Source organism: Mustela lutreola, chromosome 18 (genome assembly GCF_030435805.1).
Source record: "Mustela lutreola isolate mMusLut2 chromosome 18, mMusLut2.pri, whole genome shotgun sequence".
Taxonomy (NCBI): Eukaryota; Metazoa; Chordata; class Mammalia; order Carnivora; family Mustelidae; genus Mustela; species Mustela lutreola.
This window is the reverse complement of record NC_081307.1, coordinates 19,241,202-19,267,284: the sequence shown is the minus strand read 5'-3', so window position 1 is coordinate 19,267,284 and position 26,083 is coordinate 19,241,202. Positions and strand designations below refer to the sequence as shown.

General features: G+C 43.7%; 1 protein-coding gene across 1 annotated transcript in view; it reads right to left on the bottom strand.

Moving 5' to 3' along the window:
* The window catches only part of MTMR7 (myotubularin related protein 7), a 102,322-nt gene that overhangs the window by 27,681 nt on the left and 48,558 nt on the right, over positions 1-26,083 (bottom strand). Inside the window, exons 4-6 of the mRNA XM_059156032.1 lie at positions 24,879-25,036; positions 14,802-14,930; positions 8,244-8,378 (exon numbers count right to left, since the gene is read on the bottom strand). Of these exons, the coding sequence (XP_059012015.1) occupies positions 8,244-8,378; positions 14,802-14,930; positions 24,879-25,036 (422 nt within the window). The remainder of the gene's footprint in view (positions 1-8,243; positions 8,379-14,801; positions 14,931-24,878; positions 25,037-26,083) is intronic.

Genomic DNA, 26,083 nt, shown 5'->3' with positions numbered 1-26,083 from the left:
ATGCTTATACATGTTTGATTAAGCAGATTAAAACTACAAACACACACACACACAAAAACAAAACCTATGAACATGGATACCAACATGGCAGCAATTAGAGCAGAAACACTGAGGTGATAAGCACCAGGGGACACTACAAATACTACTTTTGATGCCTTTGTGTTCTTTGTTACTAAAATATATTGGGTTTGTAATTCAAATAATAGACATAACAGGTATTAGAAGTGAAAAATGAAACAGCAGAGGGCAAGCTGGTGCCACTCAGAGCTGGGGCTAGTGGACACCTCCCTTCTCCAGAGCGGCCCTGCTCACAATTTAGTGCCTGTGACATCAGCCCAAGACACTGCTTCCAGTGATTGCCACCTTTCTCCTGGGCATGCTCTGAGAATAAAGGGTTTGGCCTTCCTCAAGGGAAAAAAAAAAAAAAAAAAAAAAAAATATATATATATATATATATATATATATACACACACACACACACACATATTTATATAAAAATGATGTTATTTTGAAGACAACTCATGTTTATGCTTTAAAATCTTTAAATATTTTAAGGGGAATTTTTTCCTAAAATTACCTATAGGCATTATTCTTTCGAAACGTACTGTTATAAAATATCACTCCTTTGCATCATGATTATTTTCCAACGCTGTTGCCCGATCCTTTACAACAAACTTTATAAAATAAAACAATTAATAGATTACTTGCAAGAATCTTGATGCTACATGAGCCTTATATTTCTTCTGTATCTTAAATAATTCGAATTAGGCCTCCCTACCACATACTGCAGAGATACCCTTTTTAAATAGTGTAGTAAATAAAACCCCAAATACCATTTGTACTATCCTTTGAATGTATAATTAGAACTCTGTTCATATTCATACACAGTTGAGACCCTGTGACATGGGATAATTTGGTCTTTCAAAGCAAAGGAGCAACACAAGATGGCTTCTTGAAAGTCAACGGTACTTCTCATAATGAACAGAAGATGGCGATATTTAATCTAGCATCCGAAGTGTACTTTGTCAAGGTTTCCACAGATTTCACTGGGGACTTATCAGGATAGTGTAGCAAATGCTGAACCCTCAGAGCAGGAAGTATGGTTTTAGGATTAATAAAAATTCAAGAAGCTATCCTGGACCTAGTTTATAAATTTCCAGATAAAGTCTGTCTTGTGTAAATCAAACAGTATTAGAATAAGTCTAATTTGTCCCCCATGCCTTTGGCTGAGAACTCCAGCTCTCACGAGCGAAGGAAAAGCTATTCAACTCCATTCCAAAAAATTCTCAAATAAGTACAACAGTGGAGGTAACTGCATTCCAGCTTCAATTTATGCGTAAGGAACACAACAGACAAATGACACGCAGAACTGAGAAAAAATGCTGTTTTCTTACCCAAGATCACTCCACTATTTGATAATCTCAGCATCTTTGGGGGCAGAAAAGCTTATCAGTGAAATAAAAAGAACCCGCTCATTTCTCCACAAACCCTTTTTTTTTTTTTTTTTTTTTTTTGTTAATTTGAGAGAGAGAGAGAGACAGCACAAACAGAGGGAGAGGCAAAGGGAGAAGTAGGCTCCCCACTGAGCAGGGAGCCCAACATGGGGCCACATCCCAGGACCCCGAGATCATGACCCGCGCTGAGGGCAGACACGTAATTGACTGAGCCCAGATGCCCCTCTACAAACTCTTAATGAATAACGGACTCAATCGGCCAGGACGAGGCAGGAGCTGAGTGACCAGGAGAGGCCGGGAATGACAGGAGTTCAAATGGGGACCAGCACCATGTGGCCTAGGGGATCGGGGATCCCGTCTCATGAAAGCAAAAAGCCTTGAGGTGGACTCAGTCATCTGGGACATGGAGACAAAGGAGAGGGCATTCCAGAAGACGTGGGACACGAGATCAAGGGGCAGATGGGTATCTGTGAGCCGACAGGAGCCGACCAGAGTCGATGGTTCATGGATGGTGGCAGGAGCGAGAAAGGCTAAAAATTTCGAGTCCTCTAACAGAGAGGCCGAATCAGAAGGCTAATGGCGGTTGAGAGCAACTGAAGGACTCTGAGCAGGTTTGCTGGAACATTTTAGGATGTCGTGTAGACGGCGGAGAAGTCCCACTGGGCTGCGATGGAGGACGTAGGCTCCGCGGCGAGACTCAGGGAAGAAGTACTGATGGGCTGCCTGGCCCGACAAAGGACTGAATGTCGGACTGAAGGGGAGAGGTGAACGGGCCAAGAATGTTAAGAAACAGAATCAGATTCTTCCTGTGACCGTCGATCAAGCCATCCATCAGACACACCACAACCAGGAGAACTTCGCCAACGATAATCTTGATATCAACTTAATGGCCAGCCTGGTCACTCCGAAGACTAGATCTGTCTTAGCCCTCGGTCTCCGATTTCCGCAGAGCACATTCCGTACCTGCGTAATGGCAGGCGCTGATCGGACGGGGGTGGGAAATGAGAACAGAAGTTATCTTGGCAGGAGGAGGCGGGGGCCCCAGCCGAGCAGCGAGCGTCACGCGACGCTCCTTTCGCTCCCTCCATCTCTAACTGGTGAAACGAAGAGCCTGAACTTGTGGCATGACATGACAATATGAGAAAGCTTGCTTTCTCGCAACTTCTGTGTACAGCTCTGCGAGTGAAATCCTCCTTTTCTACCCTGGAGGGCATCTTAGGCAGAATGAAGAGCTTTTGGCTTACACTCAAGAGAGAAAAATCACCATCCAGCTCCATTTAAAATCCCAATCCCATATAAGATGCAAAATTATCTTTTTCCCTCATTATAGACTGTGGGGACGGGCAAGGGGGTCTGCTCTCTGACTCCCTTCTGGTTCCTCTTTCTTCTCGGCCCTATCTGCTTTGGGGGGGGGGGGGTGTGGCGGAGGCAGGTCCAGAGGAGGGATGGGGTGAACATCTCTTCATGAACCAGGCAAGACCACAGTTCTTTCTCTATTGATGTCACTGCTTTTCTGGACACACCTGCCGGCCATCACTGCCCTCTTGCTGCAAGGGTCCAAATGCTGCTTCTCCTAGGGCCTACATGTGCGCTCATGAAGATACGAGGTACACAGGTCACGGACATGGGAGATCCCCCTGGCTTCAGCCTCTTCTAATCCCCTCAACTTGCCTCCCCAGCAAACACCCTGCAGTCACATGCAGCTGGGGACTGCTAGGAGACAAGCCCTCTTTGGAGGGACACTAGCAAGATGGCTCCTGCGCACTTCCTCAGTGTGCACTTGACCCATGGGAAATCCCTCCATCCTTGCACTACCCAACAGGGGTGCAGACCACGCCACCTCTCTGAACCCTGCTGTTCTCCAATTGCCTTTCCTCCTGCTCACCGCAGCACGGCGCCCTTAGCACGGCCGGGACACACCCCACTACAAGAGGAGGTCCTACATTCTCCTCTTACAGGCGCCCCAATCCTTACAACGGATTCTCTCAGATCCTGCCCCCAGCCCCCACGGGACTTGAAGTCACCTCATTACTGATCCCAGAGAAACACAAAAACAGCCAGCATCGCATAATGCAACTAAAAACCTGCTTACAGGGAGCAATTAGAAACCATGACCACAAAGCCGTCTTTGGGGGGAAGCAGCAAGGACAAAAGGCAGAGCATCAGCAGAGGCAGGCGGCCGCCCAACCTCCGCCCTTCTCAGCTCGGGGCTCCCTCCCAGGGTGCTGGTGGCAGAGCCCAGCTCAGAGCCCTGCTGGCCCCTCTGGCCCTGGCCTGATTCTGGATGAGCTTCTGGGAGGTTCTACAGCTCTGTGTCTCCAGCTTCAACACGGTGTGCTCGGAGGTGGCAGCCCTGCTGAGGCGGAGGCGGATGCAAGGCTCCCTGGGACACTGCGGTGAAGGGTGTCACGGCCCCGTGAGCAGAGCCCAGGCTTTGGCCACAGGTGAGCCTGCACCGGCGCACGGGCTCTGTCCTCAACTGTGCGACCTTGGGCAGATTTATACTTAACCTCTCGAAATCTAAGCCCTCTCCTTAAAAAGAAAACATCTCATTTTCAGGATTACTGTAAGAATTAAACAAGCATTTTTATAAGCTCGGCAAAGTCCCCGACTAAAAGTAACCCGAAGTCATCGACAAGGTTGACAGAAAATTGAGCTCCTCTCGTTTTACAATTCAACATCTACTGCATCCATATGGTTTCCTGTCTTCTTCTTCTTCTTTTTTTGGTTAAGATTTTATTTATTTATTTAACGCAGAGAAAGAGAGAGAGATCACAAGTAGGTAGAGAAGCAGTCAGAGAGAGGGGGAAGCAGGCTCCCCGCGGAGCAGGGAACCCGATGTGGGGCTCGATCCCAGGACCCTGGGATCATGACCTGAGCTGAAGGCGGAGGCTTAACCCACTGAGCCACCCAGGCGCCCCGTTTTCTATCTTCTTAAGACACCAAATCCCAGCAGGAATATATGCCCTCAAGCGCAGAGTTGTTTTGGGGCAGATATTCAATACATGCCGGGACCTCACCACCTCTGCCTCCCAAGATTTTAATGTCAACAAGCAATTCAGGAGGCTTTCATCTCAACAGGCAGCGTGTGGGGCGAGTCTTGCTCTCAGGGCAGGAATGATTCAGATGCCTCCTGATCCTTTCTTTCTCTCTCTCTTTTAAGGTTTTATTTATTTATTTGATAGAGAGAGACACAGCGACAGAGGGAATACGAGGAGGGGGAGAAGGAGGCTTCCCACTGAGCAGAGAGCCCAGTGCGGGGCTCGATCCCAGGATGTTGGGATCCTGACCAGAGCTGAAGGCAGACGCTTAACAACTGAGCCACCCAGGCCCTTCTCTTTTTAGTTAAACCAGAGAGCAAACTCAGGGCAGGGCCCCAGTGCCCGCTCCTACCACCTATAACAACCATGGGCTCCGTCCCTGGCTACCAAGGAAGCCTAACACTCGGGAACCAAAAGTCAACAGACTTGTTCTTGAAAAGAACAAGAGGCCAAAGCAGAGAGTTCAGAACTCCTGCGAAGTGTGTGGCTGGGTAAGCAAATACAACGGGGCACTCGGATGAGACACCAGTTTTCTTTAATGGATCAGCCTCAAACTTCTTATCGCCATGAGTAAACACGCTTCGTGCTAAATATACCCTTCAAATCAAATCCTCTGGATTAATTCATTTTAAATCCGGAATACGCCTGGCTCAACAGCTGCCACATTTTCCAGAAGGTTTCTGTGGTATAGTACACACTTGGATCGCTGGCCCTGAAATCAGTAGGTGCATCTGTCTGGCTTTATTTAAATCTGGGAATGCAGGACAGGAGAAGGGCACCCCAATTCAAGAAAGCCCTGTCCATCTTTTCCTTTTCCTGGGCTCCCGCATGTGCCTAAGACGCAGGCCTTCTTCAGGTCCCCTCGGGTCACGAGGAAATTCCAAACAGCGGCACTTGACTTACATGAAAGGTACAGTGAAGAGGACAGAAAACAGCCGAGTTTAGAAGGGCAGGGAGGCAGTGCGATCAGCCGGAGAGAAAAGTCCACACCCAAAGAGAACCGTCAAGTCAGAGGGCTCCTGGTGGCTTTCAGGTGAAAATCTGCCAGCAGAGCAGCTTCATTTTGTTTTTGTTTTGTTTTCCAGTTTGAGATTCTTACCAGTGTGTTTTGTTTTCACATTACGTAAAAGGAAGAGACTCCTCCATGTGTCGTCTGCTAGGATGGGCTCCAGCTGTAACATGGGCTTTATTGTTGATCTCAGGACTGATTTGCTGATCTGGTGTCTGGGAAAGAGGCCTTTGCCGCCTCCCCGCCCACGGGTGTCCCACCGCTGAGCTGCCGTCAGGAGCACGGGACTGGTGGAGGTCGAGGGTATGACTACGGCTCTGATCTTACACCAGGAAAACCTCACATTAAGGGAACCAGGCCGAGAATCACAGTATTTGATGAAATGAGGCTTAGAGAAGCATTGAAAACTGCCAGGGTCTGAGGGCCTACGTAATGGATAATATCCAATTCTCAATTCTCATATGGCCCATGAGTGCAGACTATGTCTATAGTTAGGTATTCTTAATGTCCATGTATATTTTTTAGTGATTTGGGGCTGATGGTTGTACTTCCTGCTTCCTGTTCTGATGTTTCTTGTGTCCTTATGCTCTTTTTAAAAATAGCTTTGTTGACACATAACTCACAGGCCGCACAATTCATCCGCTCAAAGTGCACGATTCAGTGGTGTTTGGTGTATTTACGGAGTTGTGTAATGATGACCACATTCTATTTCTAGAACACTTTAATTCCCCCATGAAACCCTCTACCCATTAGCTGTCACCTCCACTTCCTCCAGTCAATCCTCTTAGCCCAAGGCAACCACCAGCCCACCTTCTGTCTCTATGGATCCGTCGGTTCTGGACATTTCACACAAACAGACTCATACGAGGCATGGGCCCCTGTGATGGGCTTCTTTCCCTTAAGGTAGTGTTCTCAAGGTCCATCTGTGTTGTAGTATAGGAAGTACTGCTTTTCTTTTTATAGCCAAATAATATTCCACTTAATGGATATACCACATCTTATTAATTCATTCTCAGTGGATGGCCATGTGGTTGTCTCTACTTTTCAGTTATTATTAACTATGAAGAAATAGTCACAGGTAAGTTTTTGGTGGACATATGTTTTCATTTCTCTCAAGTTAGGAGTAGAATTTTTGGCTGTGTGGTAACTATGTTTAGAATTAAGGTCCTCATGCTCTTTGAACCTTTTCATGATTAAAAAATTGGGGGACTGTAATTATTATAAAGTAAACAATTTCTTAAAATCTTCCTTTTACCCCACAGGAAAAACCACTGTCAGTGGTTTGGGGTATACCACCCCTGCAGATTCTTTAAATGCATAGAGTACTATATAATTTTTATAATTATTATTACATAAATGGGATGACATTATACGTATTTTCTGATTCTCACTCTTGTTGCTCACTAGATCTTGAGCCCTATTCCATGCCCATGTGGAAAGACTGCTACATGTACTTCTCCCTTTTTACAGGCAGAGGGCCAGGCCCGTTTTCATTATTCGCAAGAAATTATCATGCCAGAGATGTTGAATAAGGCCGTTTGGCTTTGTTATCTCATGTTGTCTTACAGATGCCCTGCGCTGGTAGGTGATTGGGTTTCTATGTATTCACTGGCCCATCCCTCCGAGGCTTCGTTTTGTTAACTGATCTACAAACAAGTAGGTCTAAACAGTGGAATGGGAAATTAAATTAGACCTAACACTAATAGTCATTAAAAAAAATGGAAGTCAGTGGGGCTCCTGGGTGGCTCAGTGGGTTAAAGCCTCTGCCTTCTGCTCAGGTCATGATCCCAGGGTGCTGGGATCAGGCCCCACATCAGTCTCTCTGCTTGGCAGGCAGCCTGCTTCCCTTCCTCTCTCTGCCTGCCTCTCTGTCTTCTTGTGATCTCTGTCTGTCAAATAAATAAATAAAATCTTTAAAAAAAAAAAAAAATGGAAGTCAGGATGGGAAATACCCTGCATGATAGACGTGGCTTACCCCTTGACAACTAGATCCATTATTTCCTGTGGACTGTTCTTTTAAATCATAAAATCAGTATATGAATACATGCACAGTTAAAATACTGTTTTCAAACAAGACACGTAGAAAGTTCTCTACCTCTCTAAATCCGCCCTTCTCCACAGAATTTTAACAGGTTTGTATTTATCCTTCCAGATTTTTTTTTTTTTTCAGTTTAACAGAAACTTTTATATGCCAGGGGTTTTATTGGACATCAACACAACAGTATGCATATTATTTTGTGATTGTGTTTTTACTTGACACTGCATATCGTAAATCTTCCCGAGTCACAGATCCAGATCTCTGCAAGTTGAATCTGAAATGGTGTAGCTGAACGCCTCACAAACACCGAAGTGTGAGAGCGCCACAGTAATTTCTTACTGTCAGAGCAGAAAAGGTCGTTTTAGAAACAGACCAAGAAATAATTTGGTGTATTTAGGAGAGCAAGCTGAAGATCAAACCACACTCTTCCGCTGTGTGGACTGTGTACCCAGCACGATGCTAGGAGCAGGGAAACTCTCCAAAGGACCTGATGTGCTGAGGAGCCTAGGGCACCCCCTGGAAACTCACAGGTGCAAACACACGCACCCGCGGAGAAACACTCACTGAGCCGGGTGGCCCCATCCTGACTATACAAAGAGGAGCAGCCCGTTGGCCGACGAGGCACCCAGAGCGGGGACGACAGTCCATTCCGTGTCCCTGCTGCGGGGCTGCAAAGACATGCACGGAACAGCAACACTTACTTTGGGCCGCGTGTCCACGACGTAAATGAAGTCGCTCCCCGGATTGGCTTTCCTGATGGCCTGGAGCATCTGTTCGTCCTCAAGGCACCGGGCACTGAAGCCAGACAGGGGCTGGCTGCTCCGGCAGATGGAGGCCTGCGGGACACAGCAGCGTCAGTGCCCTCGGACACCTCGAGACCCTGTCCCCAACAACGACCCCCTGGGTCCCTGACACACCCCCAACACCGGCTTGTAGACACGCCTTCCAAAAACCGAGCTTGGCGTCTTTCTAATTCAGGCCAGAGAAACCACCACCAGGGCAAGCAGTGCTAAGTTTCTCCAAGGAAGAAATTAGGAATGAATTTGGAAGTTTTGAATAGGATTTAAGTCATGGAATACAAAGCCATTTAAGTAGCCTACTTTCCCTTTCACTGGTATTATTTCGTTTTCCGTTGAAGGTAGAAATATAAAGCAAATAACTGTTCTCCTATGATTTACAGGATACTGCTAATAACAAGACTAGGATAAAAAAAAGTTATTGTGTAATGCTTTGCATCAGTTTTTACCAGCTCAGTTGGAAACATCACAAATACCAAAAACCAGTTCTAATCCTAACCAGGGAAGTTCCTGCTGTGACAAGCTCCCTCTGCACCCAGGACAGCAGCAGGCACAGCCCCAGGCTGCCCAGGAACAGGGGCTCCTCTGCCATCAGGCTGTGTTCTATCCTGCAATCTCCCTGGTCTGCTGTGCTGACAGACAACATCTACGACAGCATGAACCTTTCTTTCCCTGCTGTACTAGGAGCGGAGTATGGATACCTCCTTGCAGCTCTAGAACCTACACTTTGGTGGGAAAGTACTTTTTAGGGACTTCAATGTTAACACTAAAGGAAAGAGTCTTGCCAAGAATCTTCATTGAAGCTGCGAGTCCACTGGACAAGAGGGTGGAGGGAGTAAGGCTCTGCGAGGAAGAGAGGCCTCCGGCTGCAGGCAGGCAGGTGACACAGGGCAAACTCGCTCAACATGGGGGTGGCAGAGCCTGCTGGCCTTGCTCCAGGAAGGGACAACCCAGCTCTGAGTCCAAGCACAGCTTAACTGTCCCTAAAGTTCAGCCCAGGACAACTTAGCTGGGGTTTGGGTTTCCTCCGAAGAAAGGAAGCGTTGGTGCTCCTCCCTGGAGAAGGTGGGAATGTCTCTTGCTAACTACCATCCTTCCGCTGAGGGACCGCTGGCAAGTCCCAGAACTGCCAAGCAGCTGGATGCATAACTGGGCCACTGCCAGAGAGTTCCAGCACGTTTCTGTGACAGCGAGGGCAATCACTGAGGCTGGCCAAGAGCGCTGGGGCGCCTGGGTGCCTCAGTCGGTGAAGGGTCCGACTCTTGGCTTCAGCTCAGGTCATGGTCTCAGGGTTGTGGGATCGAGCCCCGTGTCAGGCTCCACACTCACCAATGGGTCTGCATGGGATTGTCTTCCTCTGCCCCTCCCCACTCACTCATACTCCAAAATAAACAAATAAATATTTAAAAACAACAACAACAAGAACAACAAAACAAAACTCTGGGCCCTGCAGCCAGGTTTTCAGAGTCCAGGAGGGACGTCCATGGGAGAGGGGCAGGCAAAAAAGCAAAGAGGCAGCGGAATTAAGTGGAATTCTTAAATTATTGGCAGAAGTGCGACTGCAGCCTGGAGGAGAAAGGGCTTGGGGGGCCTGAACCCGGATGAGGACATCCACAAGAGGGAGGTTCTGGAGGCAGGGACCAAAGGCAGGCTGGAAAGAGAGGCAAGCAGCTTCAATGGGTAGAAAGTAAATCGCCCCAGAGGGCTTCTCAGTGCTTCTCCTGCGGGTTCTGTTTCTTCAGGCCCTGCCCCCCTGCCCTGAGGGAATTCTGGCGGCGGAGACAACAGCTCTGATCTGGTTCTACCTGAAACTTCATGGGGTTGAAGAGATACTAGTTAACCGGGTTACCACTGGGGAATTTCTTAGATTATCAGAAAGACTTAGACGGGAAGGAAATGCATTTCCAGGGTGAGAATTTGTCTGAGAATGCACACACGACACCTGAAGTCCCTGGACCCGTGGGACTCCAACGAGGAAATGAAGCCACAGAGCGACCACGGCAGTCAGTAATTACCCGCAGGACGAGAGCAGCTAGTCTTAAGGGAGGGGTTAAGTCAGAACAGTTCCACGATGAAATGTGGTCAATAAACTAAACCAAATAGATTAAACCAACTACTTTTAATGTTTTTGTAGCTCTATTTTCTTCATAACCTCTAGATACACTTCACTGGGAATTCTTCATTGCCTTGGGGCTAACATTTCGTTACCAGTTTTGTGCTGTGAGTAGCCTCGAGGTGTGTCTGCTCACCTTCCATGTACCCCAGCCAGTCCCCCTGTGGAGAGAATGTCGCCCTACCTGGCCGCCTTTCTCACTGATTTCTGTCACCTGAGAGCAGAGGGAAGTCTTCAATGGTAAAAGGTCCCGAGAGCCCCGCATTTACAACACTACTCGTAATTTAAATATCCAACATTTTTGGAATGCTTACTATGTGATAAGCACTATTATAAAAACTTTTGTGTTGTTTTTATTTAATCTTCTCAATTACCGTACCTGGGAAGATCTATCATTTGCTCCATTTTATAAATGAGGCAACCGAGACACAGAGAAGGGTAGTAACTTCCTCAATGTCACACAGCTAATAATTAGGGAAGCCAGGAATTTCATCCAGGCGTAACATTTTCTGATCCTGGATTCTTAACTGAAATAATACAGCACTCACAAACAGAAATAAGTCAGGAAGCAGAAATAAGTCAGAGAGAATTAAGATGTGGCATCCAAGAAGGTCTGGCTTTCAATCCACAGTTCGCTCTCCCCTGGTATATGATCTTGGATAACTGACCTATTGTCTTTGAACTTCGGTTTTCTCATCTACAATATGAGGATAATAACTTCAAAACTACAGACTGTGATAAGGTTTATAATTTTCCTAGAACTGTACCTAACACATAGTGAGTTTCAATAAACATTAGTTATAAAAGGAAGAGAAAAGGTCTGTATTTTTCTTAAGGGAAATCCCTCTTTGGAAATCTTACAGAGTTTGGTTTCCCAAAGATTTGTACTATGAATTTGGGAAATTGTGCTATTAACCATTTAAAGCAAAACTGTTTAAAAACAGTGAAAAAAATTGACTTAAAAACAATTGAAACATTAGGACAAAAGAAGAAAGTATACAGCAGTCCTAAGGGCTGGTCAATAACAAAAACACGTAGGTTCCAAATGTAAGTGACATTTACAGCTTATTCATCTCTGTTACCTACAAAGCTGTTGATAGTTTGCTATCCAAAGGGAGTCTGGATGGCTCTATATAACCCTGAGCACTTCAAGGCCTATAATTTTTATTCTGGGCTGCCTCCAACATTGGTAAAATTGGGAGGGTCTCAACTAACCAACAGCAAGTGCGCCTCTATCCCCTGCTCCTATGGAGAAAGCCCCCTGGCTAACCTTCCCTGCAGACCTGAGGCAGCTCCTACTCATTTCTGAATAGAGGCTTTCAGTGCCCTGCCAGCCCATGGAATTCAACAAGCCAGTCACATCCTCCCCTAGGAACCTGACATCACTAGAAAGTCCCCCAGTCCCTGCTGGTTCACTCTATGCCTGAGTGCCACCCCGGGGGTGCCCTGTATGATTCGCCATGCGCTCTTTCCCTGGGAAGTGAGTCACACAACTCAGACGGCTGACAACTGCTTCTGCCCCGTGTCAGGTGTCATGTGCGCAGGCTTCCCTGGAACCTAGGGCACGAATCCTCATCTCACTAACAAATGACTAGGAAGGGATCACAACACCATGTCTCATAAAAGTTGATCCGAAAGGAATGGTGTTCCCTCAGCAGGGACATTTATATCAAAGGATTCTCCCCAGGACTTCTCACTCAAGCAATGCATTTCAAGCATGCATTTCAGGTCATAATCTAACAGGGATCCCGCTACCACACGAGACAAGCCATCTCACTCACAAAAGGGGCCCTTCAGGAACAGAAGGATATGTGAGGAACTACAAGATATGATTTTCTTATTCACATGCATTAAGTTTTATTGGGTGAGGGATACATACTCTTAAGTCTAAAATGTCTAAAAGGGAAGAAAGAAAGGCAGCAAATTTACATAATCCACCCGTTCACTTTTTTTTTTTCTATCTATTTACTTTTTTATGGAAGACTGCCTGGTTGTGTATGAGTTTTCCGGAGCAATGACAGCATGAACAGCTGCTTTGTTATGTCACACATCAACCATTTAACCCCCGATGTCCACCTTTGTCACTCTTTCCCTTGATAAAAATCCCTAGCTGCATCGGAAGCATTTACATCACGAACCTTGAGACCTAAATGTCGTTATAAAACACAAAACGAATCATTCTGTTGTGTGCAGGATGGAGTTTACTTCCTGGGGGGAGGGGGGAGGGGTCAGCACGTGCGGGTACGTGGCACATGGACTGTTTCCCTGGGGTGACTGGCTCACCGAGGAACGCTCAGAAACACATCTCTTTAATACCTTGTAAGAAGAGCTAAGCGTGAGGCATTGTCCTCCTGCAAGTTCTAACTACAGGAAATCAATTCTTTCCCACCATCCCTGAGGGCTGCATGATTCATTTTCAAGCCTGGAGATCAAGTCAAGAGTGACACCCAAGAGCAGGAATGGAACAAGGAGAAGCTGAAGCCAGCAGGAGAAGAGCTTCTGGGGTCTTCCTGCCAACACTTCCTCCCTGTTCCGAGACATCGCACACTTGGCCTTGGCAATACTCACACTGACCAAGATAAGAGTCTCTTTTCTCAAGAACGTCAGAACAGAAGGAGAAGAAGCAGGACAGACCCTACGCTCACAATACCCAGCCCACCTTCACGTCTTAAACAACAATGAAAAAATAAAAGATCCTCCCTCTCTTACTTCTTTATCGAAGACTGAAAGTGTCAGTGCTACCGGTATCCTAACTTCAAATAGAATGCCATGAAATTCCCTATTCGCTCTGCATTTTTTTTTTTTTAAAGGAAATTCACATCATTCTTTCACCACTGCTCTGGCTCTGTGTAGGCTGAAATACAGCTGGAGTCAAGGACTACAGAACATTAATAACATAGTTGCCATTTTTAGACCCCAGTGAATGGAACTAAAAGTAAGACAATTTATATGCTTTCAATTAATGGAACTTGCACTGCTCAATGAATATTTGCCGCCAAAGCACACAGCACAGAAGGCTGTAAGCCTTACTCGGTGCAGATGGCATTGTTCAAGGTATTTCTGGAAACCTCCTCCTAGAATCAGACACAGACCCGAGCCTACGCCCTCGCCCGCAGGTACACGTGTGTGCGTTCACACTCGCACCCATCTGCTGCAATTGTTTATGGCTCTCAATTTGCCTTTGAATCCAAAACTCTATCATGTAGCTTGAAAACCCAACTTTTTACCCGGCTAAAGTTAAATGACTTCTGAAGTGGGTGGCAAAGGCCATTCTTGGCTCCCCAAATGCATTTTCTTGTCCTTCCCAGACATGGAACCACAATTTTTAGTTGTTTACACAGTTACCCAGGAAAAGTGGATTTTCTCACCTGCCCTGTGCAGTTCTGACCAAACAGGATGTGAGCAGAAGTGTCTCGTGGCAGTTTTCGGAGGCTTCCTCAGAAAGCCATGAGGGCCCGTGAGCCCCCTCTCCCCCTGCTGCTCTCTGGAAGTGTTGGCTGGTACCAAAATCATCTGCTATACCCCTCGATGAGGACCAAAGACTAGGGAAGGCAGAGCAGAAAGGTGCAGAAGCTCGGGTCTCTGTGGACTGAGTAATGGACAACCAAGACACCAGACCCGGATGGCCCACATTTGGAGTTTTTATGTGAGATGCGAGAAAATAAAATTCTATCCTGTTTAAGACACTGTTACTTAGAAGCTGTGTTAGTTGCCGACAAATCCAGTCCTGGTTTTTATAAATAATTCTGAGGAGGCGCCATACCCATTGTGGAGCCCAACATGGGGCTTGAACTCATGACTCTGAGATCAAGACCTGAGTTGAGATCAAGAATCAGATGCTTCACTGACTGAGCCACCCAGGTGCCCCTTATAAGGAATATTTGAAAAATAAAACCCACTATCCATAAACAAAGATTTCTTATACTGAGGATGTTCAAAAGAGTGTGCCATTTAAAAAAAAAAGAAGAAGGTGCCATGGATTCTGGAAACTTTTCTAAAACAGGCATTTCAAAGGATACCTAGCACTGTTGAAATGAGCACAGAGCTTCCCAAGGTGAAAAGGACACATACTTAAAAAAGGACAGACATTTGCTTGGATGATTAGCTTTAGGTATTTTCTGACAGAATCCCATTACTTTATTGTCAAATAACACGAAAGGTCAACTTCTACCTGAGGTAAGAGTTTAAGGAGAGATCTGTTGTGTAATACCACACTCAACAATAGCCACATACCTTTAAGAATTCAAACACACACACACACACACAGAGCAGAAGGCTGCTAGAAAATGCCTGTTTATGATAAAACAAGAAAAGCAAAGCATAAAACAAAAGCATGCCTTGAGACTTACGTGGTTATCTTTATAGTAGTAAGAAAGGGCAGGAAATCGCCGTCTGCTCCGGAATTTGGAACTCCCCACAATGATGTGTGCCGTGGCCGATTTGGGAACATACAGTTCAGTAGGGTAAGAATCACAAACCTGTCACGGGAAACACATGGGGATTTTGAGACCATCTCGTAATGTTTGTGAACTATCACAAGATATTCCATTTATCATACTTAGAAGTTGCACATTTACCTTTTCTTTCTTTAGTTTTTTTTAAGGTTTTTATTTATTTGACAGTGAGTGAGTGAGAGAGAGAAAAGCAAAAGCAACAGTGGAGAGGGTCAGAGGTAGAAGCAGACTCCCCACCAAGCAAGGAGTGCCATGTGGGGCCTGATCCCAGGATCTTGAGATCATGACCAGAGCTGAAGGCAGACACTCAACCGATTGAGCCACCTGGGCGCCCGCATTTAAGTTTACTTAACCAAGTTACAGAGGAGGCTATTTTGAAGAAACCAACAGCCACCTTAGAGAAAGGAAGACCTGTGGATCCTATGACATCAAAGGGAAGCAAACACTCCTTAGCAACCTGTCCTGGTGCACGGGTCCCTTCTGAGGGCACTGTGAGGGGCAAGACAGTGACGGGGGAGCATTTCTTTCATCAGAAAGGGAGAAATCGTAATTCGGCATCTTGGTAGCTGAAAAAAATTGACCAGCCTGTTTTGAGTGAAAAACAGCCCACCAGTAGGGGGTAAGCACTACCCATGTGCCCAAGACAAAGCCCATGCCCTCACTGGATACTCCCCAACCCCCTTCTTCCCGAATCGTCCCAAATCCCTTCCATTCTTCAAGGGACAACCCAACCCTGCCTCCTTCAAGAAACTTCCCACTGGGCTTCCAACTCGGGTAAGTTTCTAGATCTGTCTTGGTACCACATAATATAACAACTTTATTTTTGCTTCCTCCACATGACTTCACAAACGGTAAGAAATTATTTTACTCTTTCTGTGCCTCGCCAGCAGTGATTCCCACAGTGGAAACTCCAGAGCCTTGGAATGGTCTTGTGATTTAATCAGGCATCAGCAGTTTAGAACATGGCTCTGCTTTGCCAACTTCATGACCTTCAGAGAGGCACACTATGCTGACCTCTAAAACTGATAAAACATAGAAATAATATCCCACGGAGTTGAGGGAAGGGTCAAATCAGATAACGCCCATGACAAAGCACTTTATAAACCAGTGCATTCGATAGAAATGTGAGTGGAGGATACAGCAATCACTGACTCGTTGCTAGGCCTGCATTTCATGCTGACATCAGCCAATCAATCTCTTTGTGATGTGAAGATCGCTCAGAAAGCTATTCCTGGGTTTCCCCCAAGTAGCCCTGTCTTTCCCAGAAGTCAAGCTTCTTCTTGGCCATTTCAAGAGGAGTCCGCCAGGAGCAGCAATGACAGAGTAATCTGTCAGCCGCATGAACACTGTGCACCTCTGCTCTCACCTACACCTCCGGAAAGATGGACCTGGAGGAAAAGAAAACCCACCCCAAGGCAGAGCCCAGCCTTGGCACCACAGCTTCTGACAACTGTTCTATGAGGATGCCTTCCCCCTTCCCTTGCCCGCATCCACTGTCTTGATTACCAGACAGGGGACCGACATCAAGCAGGAGATAAAAGGGCCACAAAAGTGATGTTCTCAGGCTCAACATGTAATTTCAGCAATGAGCCAAAGACAATTTGGGGAAGATTCGCAAAGACTTCAAAAACGTCCAGCTCTGGCACTGACACGCTGATGGAAATCCCGGTCTAGGAACATGGATACTCTGGAGGAAAACCTTGTACCGAGAACACATGGCCCCGCCTAGCTGGACCCAGAGAGCCTGACGGGCATGACTACCACAAGACACCGCACCTTCTTCCCCATGCAAATCTGGTGCCCGAACTTCTCTTCCGTCAGTCAGCTAGAACATTACGACACAGACCACACCTGCTTCTCTGAGGTTCAAGAGACACGTAGTCATCGTGTCAGGCTTACAACACTTTCTTAGAATAACAGTTTTCAAAAGGAAACTGGGAAGTTTTCGGTAAGATGGGAATCACCTACTGTCTTCATTAAAACAACACTAAGAAACTACAATGTTATTTGTGATGAAATAGAAGAAGAAAGTAATAGGGGAGCTTTCTCAACCTGCCTTACATTCAGCCTTTCTAAATAACAGAGGTGATTTAGGAACTGGGAAGCTCCTGCCGGTTCCTCTTACGGCCTCCCAAGGCCAAACAATGCTCAGCTTGTCTCACGCTGTAAACTTTATGGGCACCGTACCCAGTATGGGGTGGAGACGAAGGGAAACACTCAGAGCCCACTCCACTTAACACTCCTGGCCCCATCCTACTTAAGGACCTGACTGCCATCCACCCTGGGTCTTCCTTCTTCCCCAGGAGAGCAGGGAAGTCTTCCCCACCCTCTAAGAGTACCAGGGCTCTCTGCCTCCAACTGTGTAGGAAAATGCAGATCTTTTAGGTTGGCATTAGCAAGGTCCAAGAGCTCAACACCTCAACCTGGTCAACAGTAGTCAGGCTCACACGGCGGTCAAGGGCTCCCCTGCAGGGACATGACGATGCTGGTTACAGGGACTCCTGCTTTCCCTGAGCTCTGGGTTTAGGTGAAAAGAGTTCAAGGTTCAAAACTGAAATTGGGCATTCTGATAAGCACTCGCATGGGAAGCTCTAGGAGGAGCTAAAACAGATTTGGAAAAAGTCAGACTCACGGTGTCAGGGAGCTCAGGCTTCTTACCCAAGCTCAGGCTTCTTACCCAAGCTGGAAATAATGACTTCATCCTGCTTCCATGAAAGCGGACAGCGCTTTCATGGAGAAATTTAAAAACAGTCCTGAGGGTGCCTGGGTGGCTTAGCTGCTGAAGCATCTGTATTTGGCTCAGATTATGATCCCAGGGTCCTGGGATCGAGCCCCATGGAGAGTCTGCTTCTCCCTCTCCCTCTGCCCCTCCCCCTGCTCAGGTTCCCTCTCTTGTGCTCTCTCAAATAAATAAATATCTTTAAAAAAAAAAATAGTCCTGCATAACAGTGGTCACTGTCACTTTTGCAACAAGCTCACATAGTTGTAGTCAAAATCCTGACAATGAATAAGGCACAGCACCGTGTCATTTGTGCTACCATATTCTGAAACCAATGAGGCACTTGCCCAAATTTTGCCTGGCTTGGAAAATCACATAAGAAAATTCAGAGAGAGAATGGGGGAAGTTGAGAAAAGCACAAAAGGCTTTTCCTCTGAATTTTCCTTCTTTACATTGAGTACCTGAGCCAGTGAAAATGGAGTAAGTTAAAATCATTTCTGTGTACTTTTTTTTGTATTAATGAGGAAATTATTTTCCTTATCCTCCACTAAATAAATTAGTCTGCCTTGAGGGCTTACCTATCTTGCTTTGGCCTCGCCAGGAAAAATCTCTTTTGATAATTCTTCTACTCATTCAACAAGTATTTTTTTAAAATATATTTAACATACACCATTGTACACATGTTAATTTGATACACTTATATATTGTACTATGATTGCCATTGTAGTGAGAATCAGCACCCCATCACGTGATAAATTCTCCATTTTTTTTTCAGTGGCCAGAATCATTAAATTCTAGGCTCTTGGCAAGTTTGATGATTATAGTACAATATTTTTGTCTATCACCAAGTTTCTATCGAATACTTCCTATGTGCCAGGCATTATGTAAGGTGCTAGAGTAGTAATGTAAAACAAAAGAGTTACTGGCTTCAGGGACTTTACGGTCCCAGTAAAGCTGATCTCTGTTGACCTGATTATAACCGTGCAGTCATTGCATTTACCACTGTAGGGTAGTACCCATCTGAGATGCCTCCAAGGCATCTTAATTAGACCTCTGTATTTCTTGAGGATCACTCAACTGAGCACATTGGAGAGTTAGTTGTCAGAGACTGAGATAGATCTACATAGACAACTTCCTTCTTAAACATTTAGAATCTCAAAGTTATTTCAAGGAGCCTATGATGTAATATTAGGGGAGAAGAAGGAGGGTACGCTTACATAAAATGATTCATATATAAATAAAATAAAATAATACATAATATATAAAATATACTGTGAAAAACTGAAATAGACAATATTTTAAATTACTGGTTTAGAATATTCTTTACATTTTATTCTAAGAGAAACAGGTTAAAATTTTAACCTAGTAATGAATGACAGTTATTTAAGAAAGACAATTTTAGGAGTTATGTACAGAAGGGAATCTTCACTTTGAGAGTTGGACTATCATAGACAAGTCTTATTAAGTAGGACTGAGAGTAATGATGATAGAGATGATGATGATGATAATTAGCCTCCCAAGACCACATAAACAGAAAAAAAAAGCAGCACAAGCTCTGAACCTATGTTTCTTTCTAAGAAGAAAGAAACAGGGGCAACTGGGTTGCTCAGTCGGTTAAGTGGCCCACTTTTGATTTCAGCTCAGGCCATGACCTCAGGGTTGTGAGATCAAGTCCCATGTTGGGTTCCATGCTGGATGTAGAGCCTGCTTAAGATTCTCTCTCTCCGTCTTCATCTCCCCCCCCCCACCTTCCTTTAAGAAGAAAAAGATGATGATAATGAAGAAGAAGAAGAGGAGGAGGAGGGGGAGGAAACTCTTGTAAAAGAAGGGAGGAAAAAGTAAACATTTTCTCAACCATGAAATGAAAAGCAAAAGTAATGGATGATGATGTAATTTTCTCAAAGGGCTATTAGAAAGCTTTTGAGAAAATCAACTTTTATTATAGGTCTAAGTTGGTAATAGATAAGGGTACATATCTTTCTCCCCATTTCAATGGTATTAGTAAAACCAGAAAATCCCCAAGGTTTTCACCTTTTCTGTATCAATACAGTGTGTTGGTTGTTAGTTTTGGTTTCCTGTATGTTCCTTTGGAAAAGAAATATTGAGTAACTCATGTTTTGTAGTCTCTACATGTAGGACTTAAGTGACTAAATATGAGTCAGGCTTGTGGCACTAATTTGAGAAGGAAATCTCATCAAAAATAGGAACAACCTGCGTTTCCAAGAAAATATTATTCCACAAGATGTAGCTTAGTTTCATTTTCTTCCTGACTCAAGGGCGTGTCGTATTTTTAAAAAATTTAAAAAGGTATCCAATTTTCTTTGGTAAACTTGGATTTTCCTCCCTTTCATTTCGAGGGTAAAAATTCATTGCCACATAGTTCATAATGATTGAGACAAAGAAGCCCTAAATGTCTACTCACAGTGTACAATTACGGTTGTCAGATTTAAGCATAATTATGGAGATAATTCAGTATCATGAACGTCTCCATTCTATCCCAGAAAATCTATAAATTCAAGATATCAGAAGAATGATGTGGAAGGAACTGACCTGTACAATATCAAATCTTATTATAAAATCACAATAACCATAATTAGTATTAGTGTAATTATAGAAATTATATAGTATCAAATTGAGACAGAGTTCATAAGTAGGCCAAGTTTGTTTGTTTGTTAAACATTATGCTAAAACATGGAACAAAATAGGAAACACTCAAAACTTCTGAGGAACCAAAGATTTCCCAGGGACAATATTTAAATATCTCTTTAGAGGAGATATTTGCCACAGCTCTACATGGTGATAAACTATTAGCTAAAATATATAAAGAACTTCTATAAGTCATTAAGAAAAAGACAAATAATAGGGGTGCCTGGGTGGCTCAGTCATTAAGCCTCTACCTTCGGCTCAGGTCATGATCCCAGGGTTGTGGGATCGAGCCCCGCATCGGGTTCCCTGCTCTGTGGGAAGACTGCTCCTCCCTTTCCCTCTCCCACTCCTCCTGCTTGTATTCTCTTGCTGTCTCTCTCTCTGTGTCAAATAAATAAATAAAGTCTTAAAGTAAGTAAACAAACAAATAAATAAATAAAAGTAAAAGAACTTTATAGAGAAAAGGATAAAAAATAAACCAACAGGCAAGTCACAGGGAATCAACCTGAATTACCAATGAATACAAACTCCCTCGCCAGCGATGTGCAGGATACAAAGAAATGACACTGAGATCCATTTAGCACCAATAAGACTGGCATTTTTCTTCCAATTTAACTTTTTGATCGGTTAACAAAATCACATGGTTATAAAAATGAACCAACACAAAAAGGTGCACTTTCTTGTCCTTGTGTTCTGTCCACCCCGGTCTCACCTACTCTCCAGGTTATCACTTTTGCACAATTACACATATACTCTCATTTTTCTCCCTCTTCTTTTCAGATAAAAGATATTACACTATATTCAATGTACTGCGCCTTGATTTTTTAAGATTGTTTGAAGTAATCTCTACACCCAATGGGGAGCTCGAACTTATGATGCCAAGTTCAAGACTCGCATGTTCTGCTCACTGAGCCAGCCAGACATCTCTCTCCCTTGCCTTTTTGAACTTAAGGATGTACTTTAGTAATCTTTCCTTATCAGTAGATGAAAATCTTCCATATTTTTTAATGGCTACACATTAATTTCATTATATGGATAGAGCAAAACTTACTTAACTCATCCTCTATTAAAAAACGTGGGCTTCTTCTAATATATGTGGTTACAAACAATGCTTCAGTAAGTCCCTTACACATTACTCTGTGTGTGTGTATGATGTTGACTCTTTAGAATAAATTCCCAAAAGTGAGACTGCTGGGTCAATGAGTAGATCTATCACCAAACAAAGGCAGGACCAGCTGTCTGTGAGTCTATGGAGTAGGGAGAACCCCTATAACTTGCTATTAGGTCTACAGGTCCATGCGTACACTCTGGAAAAGAATCTGGCAATATCTGGTAAGGCTAAATTCCACATACTTCTAACTCAAAAACTCTACTCCTGGATGGAAACTCTCCATATACCATGAGTCACGCATAAGCCAGTTAACAGCTTCGTGATGATAAAACAAACAGAAAGGGGGGAAAAGATAAGAATAATTAAAAAAAAAAACAACAACTCTGGTCTATCTGCAAAATGTAGTTTAATACGATAGTGGAAAATGAAGGAATGAGAGCTATAGGCCTCAACAGTTTCTTCACTTCTTGATGGCTTCAACAGTTAATCGGTCTATGCCTGAGTTTCTCCATCTGTAAAGCAAGCATGGTAACGACAGCTACCCCGTGGGACAGTAACCTTTGTCAAGTTCTTAGAACAGTGTCTGGCCCAGGCCGGATGTGTTTGCTGAAAATGAAACGACTCTCACAAAGACAATGTTGAGCGAAGTGCAAAGTTTCAGTAAACTATATTCGGCATAATACCATGTACAGAAATTATTTAAAAACACACTAAGTAATACTACATTTTTACTACTTACATATGTAGAAACATTATAAATAGAGAAGGACAACACCAGATTGCACTCAGTGACATTGGAGCAGAAGGTGATCTGGAGGGAACATTAGGGTGATTTAATGGCATTGATCTATGTGTCTATTTTTGTTCCAGGACCATATTGCTTTTATTCCTATAGCGGGCAATCAAATATATACATTTCTATAAATATTATATACATTCTATGTGTATGTATATATATATTCATATATATATAGAGAGAGTGTGTGTGTTAATTATTACTATGTATATATAACAAACTATTGGGACTACATCAAAATAAAAAATTTTTGTACAACAAAGGAAACTATCAACAAAACAAACTGAATGGAAGAATATCCCAATTATATAAAGGTTAATATCCCAATTATATAAAGAATTTACACAACCCAACATCAAAAAATTGAAATAATCCCAGGGAAAAACAGGCAGAGGACCTGGATAGCTGTTTTTCCAAAGAAGACATACAAACGGCCAGCAGACACGCGAGAAGATGTTCAGCATCACTCCTCATCAGGAAAATGCAGATCAAAACCACCACGAGGTATCCCCTCACACCAGTCAGGATGGTTAGCATTAAGAAGCCAAGAAATAACGAGTGTTGGCAGAATGTGGAAAAAAGGAACTCCCATGGCACTATCGGTAGGAATGTAAATTGGTGCAGCCACTGTGGTAAACAGTATTAAGATTCCTCAAAAAATTCAAAATAGAACTACCCTATGATCCAGCAATTCTACGACTGAATATTTACCCCTCCCCCCCGCAAAACACAAAAACACTAAATTGAAAAGATACGTGCATCTTCCTATTTATTGCAGCATTATTTACAGTAGCCAGGATATGGAAGGAACTTGTGTCCATCGATAGATAAATGAATAAAGAAGATGTGGGGTGTGTGTGTGACAGGAATATTACTCAACCATAAAAAAAGAATGAGATCTTGTCATTTCTTACATGAATGGAGTTAGAGGACATTATGCTAAGTAAAATATGTCATATGGAGAAAGAATACCATATGGTTTCACTTATGTGAAATCATGGAAACAAACAAACAAACAAACAAGAGAGCAAACTGGTTGCCAGAGGAGAGAGGTAGAAGGACAGGACAAAGACGTGAAGAGGATTTATAGGTACAAATTTCCAGTTATAAAATGAGTCACAGGGATGGAGAGGGCAGCACAGGGAAAAGAGTCGATGATATCGCAGTGACATTGTGCGGTGACTGTGTTTACTGTGGTGGGCATGAGACCATGTACAGACCAGCTCAGTCACTATGCTGTGCACCTAGAACTAATGTAACAGTGTACACCAACTCTACTTGCTAATAAAAACTGTAAAAATGTAACTAGAAATGGTCAAATAACAGGAGATAAGACATAAAGGGTCAATCAGCATATACGAGTCTATAAATCAAGAAATCAAAGCATATAGGTTAAATTAAAATGAGAAATCCCTTGTCCCACTATCAAGTTGTTAGGAAATTTTTTTAAGAACCGACGTCTTTCCCAGTGAGGGCGCAAAGAATCAAGCTTTCCATACACAGCTGCCGAGAATTTATATATATTGGTACAACTTTTCTACAGTTCTTTTTGACGACATGCAGAAAAAGTTTTGTGAACTTTTTGACATAGAAATTTCACCTTTAGGAATCTGTCTTTTAAAAGAATCTTAACATGGGTGAAGGTATAGTGACCAGGATGTTCTCACTATGTTTATTTAAAATAGTAAAAAATAGTAATAACCTACATGTCTAAAAATTAGAGATTAGGTAGAAAGAATAGCATATAGCCATTCTATGTGATTTTATATTATATTTTTAAATGATATAAAATTCATTTATTGGCAGAAAAAAACACAGTATGATGGGTGAAGAAAAGCAGAACATAAGGCATGTGTAAAATGTTACAGATTTGTTATATATATTGGAACAGTTCCTTTTCCTCTGTATTTTCCAATTTCGAATCATCAATTGTATTACTTTTATAAGAAAAGAGCTATTAAATTATGCAGATGAGAAAAAAAACCAAAGATATATTTTAAAACCTAATAGAAGAACATTACGGCACGGAGATGGGTGGGTGTTTCTTCTTTTTCTCACTTTTGTAAATTCTCTGCAACATTCTTGCTTTGCTTTTATTACCTAAAATATTTAAAAAATTAATAGGGAAACCAACATTGATTTGTAAGCCCATCATTAGGGACAATATGAGATTGATTCTGCCCCTCCTGCTTCCCTTCCTCTCCATAGGCCTTTCTGGAAGCGCAGACACATTTCTCCACATTTCTCTAGGGAAGCCTCTTGGTGACCTTGTGTACCAATCAAGAGTTCAGTGAGTACAGAGAGGAGCTGGTGCCAGACTGCCATCTCTGACTTCCCCACTAATCACTCGGTGCACTATAAAAAGAGCTGATGGGAGAACTTGGCCCTGGCCATGAGGCCTGCCTCTGGGCTTCTCCAGGTTTCCATCTCCTCAACCATTGGGGGACAGTGTGTATGCGTCTGGGGGGGGGGGGGATGGGGGCGATTCTCTACGTTTCTCTTGGGTGAACTTTCTGATTCTGGGTGCAGGTAGGAAATGCAGCTCACAATAACCAAGGAGACTTGCAAATCCAGAGATCTGTATCTACAAAGAGCTGTACAAACTGAAGGAGATTAAAGCGAGGTCATGCTAAGTGCTATGGGAATCATGAGTTCCCTCGGATTAAGGAACTGGATTTCACGAGATGCCCCCACACTCACTCTGTAGTCTCTGTTCACATCGCTGAGCTGCCAGTAATTACTAGGGAGGCCCATGCGTTTGTACTCTTCACCGAGATCGATCAGCATCCAGCCCTGTTCTCTTGCTTCTTTGTCCAGCTTGGGGTTGAATGAAAAGCAGTATAACTCCTCATATTTCACTGCAAGATAAAAGCGAATAAAGCCAAATCAAGCCAGGTCAAAACCAGAACAAAATCTCCCCAAAAGTATTCTGTCTCAGCTGGAGTACCTCAAGAAGCCAAACCAGCTTCTCGCCTCTCAGGATGCTGCCACTGGGAGCGCCCCATCTCTGTGGCCAGTTCACCCACAACCTCCCAGTAATGACCCGGAGACCTTGGGAGAACCAAACTCAACTTTGCAAGAGCTCCTTTCCTTTCAGAAACAAGGCCTGCTCTATTCTGCGCTTTTTTTTTTAAGTTGCTTTTGAAGGCAAACATATTCTCTAGACCACGTAAGAAAGGAAGCTTAAAAAATTAATTAAGAATGTATGTATCATTAGACACCAAGAACTCAATTTGTTTATGTATGTGGAGCTTGGCTTTTGGATGACCTCTCCGAGGCAGACGAAGGCCCAGGCTGCTGCCCCATGTTGATACTAACAATATGAAAAAAAGCTGTGGAATCTATTCACGTGTTTGCCCAGGAAACATCTGAACTCTTAGCAGACACATCATTGTCGTAATTGCACTGCTTATACAAAATTCATAGGACTCGCAAAAAAATCAATTGATAGTGTAAGGGGCAAATTCAAGAAGTCTGATGAAAGTCTGTTTTCAATTCTGCCAAGACATCTATGTCTTTACAAACTACGCTCTCTGCTTGTGAGGCCAGGCCCAGAGCCTTCCTCATTTGGAGCTAGGATTTGATTTTCCTGCTCTGATCTTGTTAAGTTGAAGGAAATGATTAGTCCAGGGCCGTTCAACAGAAATATAAGCAAGACACGTGTCCCTTAAAATGTCCTTGAAGCCACATTAAAAAACTGAAAAAACAAACAATGAAATTAATTTTACTAGTATATTTTCTTAGAAACCCAATACAACCAAATATTATCATTTCAACACGTGGATAATATAAAACTTATTAATGTTGTATGTATCTTATTTCATAATGTCTCTGAAATTCCATGTGTATTTCACACTGGACAGCACATCCTCGTTCGTTCTACCCACACTTCAAGAGCCCACCAG